General features: G+C 35.8%; 1 protein-coding gene across 1 annotated transcript in view; it reads right to left on the reverse strand.

The window, feature by feature from the left end:
- The window catches only part of NDST4 (N-deacetylase and N-sulfotransferase 4), a 239,607-nt gene that overhangs the window by 92,905 nt on the left and 133,977 nt on the right, over positions 1-12,725 (reverse strand). Inside the window, exon 4 of the mRNA XM_026499230.3 lies at positions 1,211-1,396. Coding sequence (XP_026355015.2) covers positions 1,211-1,396 — 186 coding nt within the window. The remainder of the gene's footprint in view (positions 1-1,210; positions 1,397-12,725) is intronic.

Below are 12,725 nucleotides of genomic sequence, written 5' to 3' on the forward strand. Positions count from 1 at the left end.
TATAATTTTATCTATTCTTTGCTTAATTTCTGTAATAGTTTGTATTAAATTCAAACTAAATGAATGAATGTAATATTGGTTAAAATGAATGTTTTTATTTTATAATAGTCAAATGTCCATGTAACTCAATAAAGGGAAAATGGTATTTTCACTTTAATTCAAAATTATATAAGAGCAATTCCTTCTATACCTCCTGGATTTTTATTAATGTCAGTACCACTATTTGCATAATTAATAGCTCCATTTAAATCTGAGGCTTTTTAAGGTCTTCTAGTACTGGCTGTGGTTAGGCATATGTGTTAGTGCGTTTTCTTTGGTTTTAGATAGTTATTAGATAGATAGATAGATGATTGATAGATAGATAGAGAGTTCTAATAACAATCTGAACAATGGATTGGGAAGATGTAAATATTTAAAATAAGGAGAAGAGTTTATAGATCCTTGCTATGATCTAGGCAATTGATAATGAGAACATAACCTAAGCCACTGGAATTAGAGATGGACATTTTAAGATGGGCTATTTTATTTCAAAGTGAAGAATAACATATTTTTTCATTCCGATGAATATTTATAAAATCCCAGGAAAAATTCATTTGATTCTATTCTCATTTATAGCAACTGATACACCATTGTTGCATCAGATTATTATTATTTTCAATCAATATATCAGAAAAAAATATATATCTACCTCCATTTTTATAGAATGCAAGGAAAAGAAAGAATAAGAAAACAATATCCCAAGATACTCTTAAGTGTCTGAAAACCAAAATAAACTGAGTAGATAAACTTAGTTTTCAGATGCTATTTGTTTGATTCTGTCTGTTGATAATGTAGTGATTTGGGAGCTATTTTCTTGATCTATGGACTGACACTGTGCCTGGGAAACTCTCAAAATTACTACCCAAACAAAAAGACAAGGAGAAACTCCAAGAAGTATAAGGTCCCCAGATAAAACTTCAATTGAGAAATTGTATGGATGATTTATTTGAAATTTATTCTCAGGATTTTGAGCTTGTCTTGGATTTGGCAAAACCACCCACAGCTTATGAAGCAAGCCACTAGCCAAACAATGTGTTAATGTGTGACCAGTTACCACCATGGTATGTTAGGAACTTATGGTATCATGTTAGAGAGCTCTGAAGTTATGTCTTGTATTTATTCCACACATAGGTATTTAGAGCCTTCATTATACACAGCAGTATATGCTCACCATGATGTTATTGTGAATGAAGCCCTTTCGGTACCGTGCAGGTTTCAAATGTGGATATTCTTCAGTGCTGGTGACCTGAATACCCCAGACCTTCTTCCAAGCTTCGTACAACTGAATATGAACTGGGTAGACTCCTGAGTGATGTGGCGCCACTGCGTAGCCCATGTTGATAGGTATTCCATGTTCCTAAAAGAAACGAGAACATCACATGGAGTGGGGTCAATTGAATCCAATTAAAATTGTTTCCATAAACATTATTTAGTAGACATTGAATTCTATGCTAAGTACAAGAAATCTAAAACTAACATAGAGCTTTGTCTTTCAGCAGCTCATAATCTTATAGAACTTTGATGGTCTCATAGAAATAGTAAATACTTCAGCATGTGGTATGTGGGTGAGTTTAATTCTGAATTTTGAATACAGAAAGTTTTGGAGGAAAAGCAGTACCACTTGAGCATGTGCCAAATATGAGAAATGGAAGAGCAGGCTGTGTGTGTGTTTGTGTTTGTGTTTGTGTGTGTGTGTGTGTGTGTGTGTAACTTTGAAGATGACCAGAAAGGTAAGTATGAACTATAAAGTAATGAGCTTTTACTGTTAACTGGGGGATTTGGAATAAATTCCATTTAAATAGTGTAGATAAGGAAGTTCTCTGAGCATGGAGGGACATGATCTGCTCTAGGATATTGGAAAAAGGACCTAGTGACAACATGTTAAGATGAACTAAACGTGGGGAGGAAACTAATTAAGGCTGTGCATTTGGAAGTTACTGCAATGGTGCAGAGTAGAGGGAACAGATTAGGCTAGGCTGATGATTGGTGATCCAATTAAAAGCCCAGGGGACAAATGTCATATGATACCCAGCAATGTTTTGGATACAGAGAATAAAGGAAAAGCAAAATTAAGTTTCTTCCCTTGGTTTTGGTTCCTAGCAGCTCAATTTACTTATAAAACATACACTTTACTATGAGATGCTTGCCTTGGGTAAACAGTTGAGTCTAAAGGAAAACAAATACAAATTTAAAATAAGAAAATGGAAAAAAGTGGTTGAAGAATGATATTATATTGCAAGTTACATGATACAGATTTGCAGTTTTCTAATTTCTCCTTTTTTATATTCATCCCTTTAAATGTTCATCTGCCTTATAGGACTCCTTCTAGGATTGAATTTCATCAATGAAGTTATAAATGATAGTGTACAGTATTATATGAAAGTTGATTGAATCAATAAACAGAACACAGAAGTGTAGACAATTGCCATTTATATTCTCCATTATATGGCCCACGACATAGGAAAATAATTCAGTCTGGCATAATAAGCAAATGGTGAATGGATCAAATATCTATATGCCTAAATCACATGCCACACTCAGTTCAGAAGATGGGCCCTAAATATTTTTCAAGGATCCATCATTTTTCCTCTCATGGAATGACTCTCATCGTATAGCCAAATTTACCTCTCTTTCACCAAGACAATGTATTTTCTAACGTCTATTACAAGAAATGACTCTGTAGAAAGACTGTATTGTGAAATCAATGCTATAAAATGAGCTGGAGTCTTTTTCTAGGCACTGGGGAAAATTCATTTCTTGGTGTGTGTAGAAGAAAAATACATTTTCCAGCTTCTATTTTCATACAAGGCGAGGTTGGAAAAGTTCAGTAACAAAACTACTTGGAAGCTACCAGAGGGGCAGGACAGCTACTATTATTTTGACACATCACTGGGGGACATGTATGGGGAAGAGCCTTAGTTCTCTTGGCTTAGCTCCATGTTGCCCAGTGAATCATCATCACAAAGCATTCGGAGGATCGGTATCATTGGGTAACCAGTGTGGATGCACTGGGAATGAGATACAGATGAACTTCCTCATGGGAGGAATATAGTGTTGAGGGTGTTCAAAGCCTTCTATGTGGCAAATAGAACTCCTGTGCCTGATGTTTAGAGAAGTACTCCTGATTTGCAAGAAAAGAGAAACAATCTGTTATACCCTCATTACTTTTTCGTGATTCATATAGAGTTTTGTAATAGTCTTGTCTTATTTGCAAAATAACAGTGTATGAATCCTAATAATCTATACTGATCACTGTCCTAGTCCTCATTTTCTATCCCTGTATAATATATTATTCCAAATTTGGGACTAAGAACATTAGATAAGTATGTAAATGTCCTAGAAACAAAAGGGTGAAAAATAAAATCATGAAGAAAACTGAAATATCAAACAACTGTATCTCCTCTGGAAAAAAAAAAAGACATTTCAATTTTGACAGGTAGTAAAATGAATTGTAGAACTTTCATGAAAAACCAGAAGGTAAAAAGCAATTGATTTAGTGAGTAGGAAGGAAGGGGCAGTAAAAGGATTTTATTATATTTATTGATTTCTGGGGGCTCAATGTTATACTGCTCATAAGGTCATCTTATCACACTGACAACCAGAGTTCAATCAAAATAGTAAATCACACTAGATAATTATGAGTTTATGCTTTTCAATCTAAATGATAACACAAAATGAAAAGTATTTCCCTAAAAACTCTTTTTTCTGTTATCAAGAGGCTTGCTGAACTAGAAACCTTCATTCTTTATTGTCCAGAGCTTAAAACACCCTTCACAGAGATTTGGTCAACTAAAAAGTGAACTAAACTATACAAGATCACAAAAATTAAAAAATTTAAAAGACTTGCTAACGTGAATAAAGGAAGCATTTGAAACTAGAAATAAAGTGACAGAATAAGCTAACTCCAATATGGCATTTATTATTTATTAAAACAACGTCTCTTATAGAACCCAAGATTTCTAGATATTACAGTATTGACACTACAAATATTTAGTTTAACTTGATTAAATCTTCCCAGTTGCATTATGTTCTCAGTTGACTAGGAAATGAGGTAATGTGGTAATTTACAGACTATATAAAAATAGGGTTGCCATTTTTCAAAACCTTGAGTAAAATAAAATGCATTTAGCACTAAACATCTAATAGTAACTGAAATGACCTCATTTAATTTTCTTTGATCGTTTCTACTGATCGTATCTGCTTGCAGTTACTAAATACCTAGTATTCATGAAGTGTTTTCACGTTTATGTCTAACGAGATTCTCATAATTGTCCTGTGAGGTGGCCTGGATGTTACTATCAAATGTGGAAACTGAGGCTCAGGGAAGGCAAATGACTTGCTCATGTTGCTCAATATTAAAGTTAAAATTATAACCAAGTCTTGCAAATTCATGGATTTTTCATTTGCTTTTCTACTAAGTTGCTACTACTGTGACCCCTGCTCAACCCAACCCCAGTTAATGATTGGAAGCACTTTATAGACAAAGAGAATTGACTTCAATATGTATTTCTGAACTGGAACTCCTATCCACTTGGAGTGGTTTTCACTTGGAGAGATTGTAAAGCAAAATTCTACATTTCCCAAACTGCTCTGCAGCTATTGTTTTTTTATACAAACACAATTCAGCCAGTTAGAAGTACTCAGGACATATTTCAGAAGGCAGTAGGTGGGCAAATGCTAAAGTGTGGCAGCTCCTGGCCCCTGTTGCTGACACATGAGGTCATGAAAACAGGAAGCTTTCCTGAAGCAGTATTTGGTGCCCAATTGCAGGGAGGCAGTGGAAGCTTATTGCTTCTGCTGGAGCTCCAGTGGCAGCTCTTGAAGTGGCTGTTCCCCTAGGGAACCAGTTCTGTCTGGCTTTGTGAGTCCCCTGAGAAATACAGCCCAGAATCTGCTCCATCAGCTCTTCTAAAGTTTTTGGAAGTACTTAAATAGCTGAATAAAATCTCCCCCTGTTTAAAATAACTCTAAGTGACTTCTGCCTTTACTATGGAATCCTGACTGATACAGGTAGTTTTTGCCCTTTTGTAATAAGTATAAAACATTGAAAGGGTTCATGCGAGATGTCAGTAGTTTGAATTCTAGGAAAACAGAGGAAAAGTTTGCTAAAGCACTGCTCAATATTTCTTCAAGAAAACTCATTGATATATGGCAAACACCTGTTTGTCTAGTTAGATAATCTCATTTAATAATGTAAGATGTATGACTGTTTAATTTTATGTACTGGTCAGCCAGTGGTAATGTACAGAGAAAATAAATATGAGACCATTTTACTTAATAAATACCACAGGTATTTAACATAGGCCAACATGTGGTGAAACTGTATAATGTAGGTAACATAAAGAAGGTATGGCAGGTAGGTAACAAATTCTATTGAAGGAACGTTGCTCCAGTGGACTAATCTGGATGGCCACGAGTGCCTCTGTGCCAACATGCATTGCAATATTCCTTCATAATGCTAACCACATACTAACAAACGGGCAAAGAGATCTGTAGGCATCGTGTACAAAGGTAGAAAGGCCACAAGTTGAGCATGAGCAGCACTTTGGTGTTGCATTGTGTCATCAGTCACTGTAGATACTTTTTAGAAGACCTGATACACCATAGGGAGCCAGAGATAAAAAGGAGAAAAATGGGCTCATGGCCATATAGGAGATTCCTAGATCTCCCACAAATAGTTGGACAGAAACCTGAAGAGTAGATAGAGGTCTTGATACAGGAATGATGAAGAGCCAGACAAATGGTATTTTTCCTATTATTATGTCCTTATGTTTGCACTTCAGGAGATATTGCTTGTGAAACCAGCCCACAATACATTTAGGATAGTTTTATATCCCCAGCACTTAACAACACACCTAGTACATTGTTGGTATTGAATAAATATTTTTAAAGAAAGTGATAAGTAAAAAAATGTTATTAAATAAATTAATCATAGATAGTTAATAAATGAATATAAAAGGAAAACAATAAAATAATGACTGCATATATGAATATACTTCATTTTCTTCAGTAACAATATAATGCATTAAACAGTATCCTGTTGAACTTAAAAGTATTGATTTGTACTCCTATATACACAACTTCTAGGGAGCAGCACTCTTGCTAAAGAAAACAGATCTCATTATCTATTTTTCCTTTTAATAAGGACTTGGAATCATATTGTCAACTTTGAGAATGACCCTAGGATTATTGATTTTCCACTCTGTTTTGGGAACTGAAATTGTCTTCTGTTTTCATAAGTGATAAAAGCAATGACTGTGTGACCCTGGAAATTGGCCGGGTCAATCCTGACACTTTTTGGACTGTAGCCTAGTAAATGGTGACAAATCTCTGGAGAGCTCTGTGTTACAAATGGATTTTTCTTTTGAAAGAGAAATAGCATAGCAGTGGTGTTGCTTCTTTAGTGTGAACTTTCCGATCCTAAGTGAGCTATTTTGAGCAATTGAGACTCATCCCTTTAATATTCTTTATCCTGCTGAACATCTGCTTTGCTGCTTAAATGGAACTAACAGGAAAACTAAAGTCTTCATTCACATTGTATGATATGCAGTATATTAGGCATTTGCATTGTTAATTTTTGTGGTTAGAATTCTTACTTTATTGACAATCAAAATGTTCAATACATTTAGGTTCATTAATTTTCTTTATTCAATACATATTTATTACATACATGATGTATTAGAAACCATTCTAGGTGCTGAAAATATATCAATCAGCAAAACAGACAGAGATCCTTGCCATCAGGAAGCATATATTTTAATGGGATGACACCAAGATTACACAAAATATGTAGGTAAGTTGTACAATATATTAGAAGATGCTAAGAGCTACGGAGAGAAATAAAGCAGAGAAAAGGGGAAGTTGAAAGGGTATGGGTTACAATATTAAATAGATTATTCAGGAGGGCTTCCTAGAGAAGGTAATATTTTGAATCAAGGTCTGAAGTTGTGAGGAATTAAGCCATACAGATAACTTGGGGAAGAGGTGACAGTACCTACATTGCTCTGAGTTAAAACTCCTCAGGTATTTTTTAGGAAGAATAAGAATTCAATTGTTTTTTGAGTGGAATTAGCAAGGGGGAAAGTCACAAGAGGGGATGTCAAGAGTCAGGGTTGCTGCAAATAACCTTACAAGTTATTTACTGAGCATCTCCAGAGGGCACTATTCACATTGGACATGATGCAGCATCACTGCAGAGAAGGAATAGGTGTGGATCATTTAGGTCCTGGATATATTGTGGAGCCACAGGATTGGATGAATGATTGAATAGAAAACGTGAGAGAAATGCTCAACTAGCAGGATAGGGTTTCCAAGTGAGACTGGGAAGTTAAAAAATTAAACAGGTTTTGGGGAGAAAGATAGGACATATGTTTGACATTAGACATCCAACTGGGTAGGTCAGGTAAGAAGTCAAATAAACAAGTTTAGGATTCAGAGGAGAGAGTTCATCTGGAGATCAAAATTTGGTGAGTTATCAATACATAAATTTTATTTAGAGTCAGTCATAAGACTCATTAGGATCATCAACAGAATGAATGCATAAATAGAGAAGTCTAAGGCTAGATCTTTGGGGCATTTAACATTACATAGTCAGGGAGAAGAGGAGAACTCCAGGAAATATACCGAGAAAGAGTATCTCAAGTGAGATCAGAGGAATACCGGAATCCACAACAAAATGAGAGCCAAATGAAGAAGACGTTTGATAAAAGAGTCTTTGAATGTCAAGTGCTGCTAATTGATGAAATAAAATGAGAAACTAAGAATTGCCCATTGGTTTTACTACTGGATGTGCACTGGTGAACTGGGTAAGAGTTCAGATGGACAGGTGAAGCAAAAGCACATCAGAATGGATTTAAGAGAGAATGGGAGGACCTGCAATGGTGACAGTGAGTATTAACAACTATTTCAAGAAGTTTTGTTAAAATGGAGAGTCTAGAAATGGTGCTGTAGTAGGAGGGAGCAGCAAACCTAAGCACAGGATTACCTAAAGATGGGAGTAATAGCAGTATGTTTGTACAAAGAGGGAAATGATTTAGGAGAGAGGGGAGAATTGCTCGAATAATGCTCTTGAACAGTTGGAATGGTGTGGATTGAGTGCAAAAGTGGAGAATTTGGCCTTTGTGTTTCTAGTTCCTTTATTCATCATTATTCATCATTTCCAAGCCAAGATTGTGTGCTTCCCTCATGGGATGCCAGTCCACAATTTGTATTTATGTCATTATTAACACAGCTTATGTTAATAAGTGGTACGAACATATTCCACAAGCTTTTACTAAATAATTATAGCCACTGAGTAACTGTCTGTAAAAATTATTATAACTATATATTTTTTCTGTGACTATGTTAAAATCATACCTTTTATCATATTTTCTTTTTGTTATCATCATGTTGAAGGGGTAGTTGTAGTAATGGGAGCATGCGGAAGTTTTCTTCTTTTTTTAAAAGATTTTGCTTATTTATTTTGAGAGAGAGAGAGACAGAGTGCAATCGAGAGAAAGTGCATGAGTGGGGGTGGGAGGGAGGCATAGAGGAAGAGGGACAAGCAGACTCCCCACTGAAGAGGGAGACTGATGATGGGCTTGATCCCAGGATCTGGGATCATGATCTGAGCCAAAGGCAGATGCTTAACTGACTGAGCTACCCAGGCACCCCGGAAGTTCTAATTTATTGGAATCAGGAACCTTCTAATTTATTGATTTTTTTTTCAGTGAAATAAGGTCATCAGCTGAGAATGAAGATGGGTGGAGATGTGGGCAGTTTGCAGAGAGGATGCAAGAGCGGTCTAGGAGAATAGGATGATGAACAAAGTGAGGATTTGCAGTGTAACTTCTGGGAAGTTTGAGGGTCTGCTTGAGGTCTGTGGTCAAGGTTTTAAAGTGAGAAAAGTCAAATGTTGGCCCCAGCCAAACATTCAGTTTCAGGGGTACAGGCATAGACTAGGTGGAGATTTGGATCCAAACAAGGTGGAGGCTTTGCAGTATGATGAACCAAGAAGTACAAAGGAGTTCAGGGTCTATTCAAGGGAATGCTTATGCCAATTGTCTCTTGAAATAAGCAGAATAAGGAGGAAAGCAAGAACCTGAGAAGAGTGAAGGGTGGCAGAGATGTGGTATGAGAATATCTCGTGAAATGCCAGACTGCATTTCAGTACCTTTCTACCTTCATTGTTGCCTCCGCTACATGGAAAGATTTAGTTCTATATTTAATTTAGGAGCAAGAGAAGCAGTACCAGATATTAAGTATTTAAAACTTCTCACAATGCCTTTAGCCTTAAAGAAATGATAACATTAAAGATTCTTAGATGTGTTAAGAGTCAGACGGAAACAAGAATAGTATTATCCATCCCATTATGGCACCATTCCTATAGTTACTGTAAGCAGATACATGCGAAAAGAAGGTACTCAAAATAATTTTGATTAATACAAATTACACTATCTTCACAATATGTTTCATTTGTAATTTTATCTCAACTAAATAATATACCTAATTCATCTTGCCATATCTTCTCTCCATTCTTAGTACCTCAAGAATTTATACACATTGTATATTAGATATTTTTAAAAATTTATTATTATTATTACTATTATTATTATTATATCCTCTGATTGCCAATGTTCATGGAATAAAGCACTATTTTAGGTGGGATGGCTAGGGTGTGTGTGTGTGTGTGTGTGTGTGTATGTGTGTTATGTGAGGTAGATATGTTGAAGAGGGCAACTTGCACTTTTTAAGGCTGGCTAGAATGCCCTTGATTTTCTGATTTTGAACACATTTCCAAACCTTTTGGGTGATTACACAATTATATAGCCGATGGGCTGGAATCAGTAATTTAAACACATTACTTTGCAGATATAGATTTGCATAAACTATTACTTTCTCTGAGCAATGTAATATATTTCTAATATTATTTTTGAGTACAGCTGAGATTTCTCTTAGGAGTCATTTTTTCCCCTTGATGTCACCTTAATGCATTTATGGAAAAATGCGTTAAACATTTGGTATAGGCATGTGCCATCTCTCAGGTTGTTAATTCCTACTCCTACCTCCAAAATACAGGGTCTTATTACATTTTAAAATCCTTCTGTGACATCCTGTGCCTTCTTTAAGAGTTAAAATGTTCATATCTGTGATTGTTTCCAATATTGGAGAACCTTTACTACCATGTAAAATAGATTAAATTTCATTACACAAAAAGTAAGTTTATGTTAATAAATGGTACCTATATATTAATAAAAAAGCCCTTAAATTACGATCACTTAAGTAACTGCCTATTCAGATGATTACATTATTATACTTTTCTGTAGATATGTTGACATGTTTCAGATCAAAATCATACCAAAATATTATATTTCCATTTTGTTATCATCATGTTAAAGAGATACCATATTTGGAAATCAAAGCATTGATACAGTTAGCATCTCAAAACAGCCTGACTTCAAGCACTCTAATTCTCCTGGATTATCAGTCAATTTTAGCTCTCTCCACTGTCAGCATGCTTGGAAACAGTTTCTCATAGTCCCAAATTGCTCAAGTTACTGCAGATACAACTGCAGGTGACCGAAGTGTCAACTATAAAGAGGTAATCATGGAATGATGAAAATGTTCAGCCACTACAGATAAAATAGAAAAGAAACGATCACGTTGAAAGAATTTTTCAAATTGAAAAAGGCAAAAGAGGAAAAAAAAGAAAAATAGATGGTAACAAGCACCTTTGATGGATTATCCAATTTGAATAGGGTTTACTTGGTATAGCAGGAGTTAAGTAAAAAAAAAAAGTTCTTGAAAATCTTGGCTCTTGATTATTTCATAGTCATTTAATAATTAAAAACAAGTTTGGTCAGTGAAGCAGTTAAATTAAAATCTGTCAGTGAAAGTTAATTATGCTATTATTGACCATTCTAAGAATCTACTCACAAAACTGTCTTGATTGATAAAAGGCATGAAACCTGTTACAAAGGCTTCTTAAAAAGTTTTGGGCTGTTATGTTCAGGGAATTCTACATTCCTTTGGAGGATCTGCAAATTTTAAACAGTGGGGCGATTTGAAGGTAGGCGAATGTCAAAACAGCTGAAGAGGAAAAACGCAATGTGAAAGCGTTGTGTAGGGAATGGGTTCAAACTCTGTACCCAAAGACAAAAATGAAAACAAGAAACAGTGGCTTAAAAAAGAGAAGAGCTTACTTAAGTAATGGGAATTTGGGAGATAAGCAGTTAGTTCAGAGGTTCAAGAATGACGGAAGTGAGGTCTCTTATTCTCTCAGCCTTTCCTTCACAGTTTTAAGATGCTGTCTTAGTTTTAGCCAATAGGATCAAATACAAGGCAAAATAAAGGAGCAAAGGCAAAGGGTAGGAGGGCAAGCCTCAGCGGTATCTAACCCGCTTTCCTGGAGCCTCATACCTCAACTTATGCTTATATCTAAATGGCCAGAAATATGTTAATAGTCTCCTACCTGAAACCAAAGGTGGAAAATCAGTCCTTTCACCAGACACGTGGCTCCACAAGCAAACTGTGGGTTCGTTCAGTAAGGAAGAATGTAAAGAATGGGTACTGAGTATGCATTTAGAAGTGACAACCAAGGACTAAAGACATCTGTTCCCTGAAATGAGAATGCAGAAATGAGAATGCCCATGCCCTATTGCTAAGCGGTTCACTTCCTAATCTTATGTACAAAAAGCACACAAGAAGAATGATCCAGAAGGTTATAGTAGAACAACAAATTAGAGTACATTAATTAGGAACATTGGGAGATGATAGAAGAATCTGGAGAATTAGTGTTTCAAATGGTATAAAGAGTTCTATGCAAAGGTGATCAGAACGGTTGGATTTAGGTCTCTGAGGCCCTGAGGCCTAGAGTATAAAGTTCCTGCATGTTCTGGCCCCGCATGAGCTGCTCAGGCTCATCTCCTAATTCCCAGTTCAAAGCTTGCTCTGACACCAAATCAATTTCTTCTTCCTTTCCTCAACATTTTATGATCTTTTTGGAGATTCATAAAGGTACGAATTACCAGAAGTGTATTTTACATTCTACAATTTGCACAGTTCTAAGGACACAGGAGGTTACCAATAATCACTGATGGATAAATGTGCGTTAATTACGGATTCATGGAATACTGTTCATCATTATGATTGCAATTTGATATACTTTCCTCTGGATCATTACGTGTGTGGGTCACAGTTTGACAAACTTGTACTCTGAAGAGCTATGTAGTAAATATTTTAGACTTGGGCAGCAACGTAATGCCTCTGTCATATATTTTTCTTTGTTTGTTTTTTACAATCCTTTAAAAATGTAAAACCAATCCTTAGTACACCAACCATATAAAAACAGACTGCAAGCCAAATCCCACAGGCGGTAGTTTCCAGACCCACTGATGGGCTGTTGCTGAAGCAATATATATTTTACTAGAAGAGTGGAACACATTTTTCAGGGATTATCTTGTGCTCCTTTGCACACTGCTCTCTCTGCCTAGGTGCTTCTCTCCTGTCTTCTGCCTCAAGCACACTTACTCATTTTTCACTCGTGTTATCTCAATGGGCTGTCCTGTTTTTTAAAATTTTTACTTCCCCTTATAATTAACCAGTGTCTCCTTTGTGGCTTTACTATAGTCTGTACATTTCTCCCCAAAAGCATAAAACACTGTCTTATTACACTTAAGTAAAATCCCTGAGAATAAGCAGCATCTCAT

The sequence above is a fragment of the Ursus arctos genome, unplaced genomic scaffold, assembly GCF_023065955.2.
Source record: "Ursus arctos isolate Adak ecotype North America unplaced genomic scaffold, UrsArc2.0 scaffold_11, whole genome shotgun sequence".
NCBI lineage: Eukaryota > Metazoa > Chordata > Mammalia > Carnivora > Ursidae > Ursus > Ursus arctos.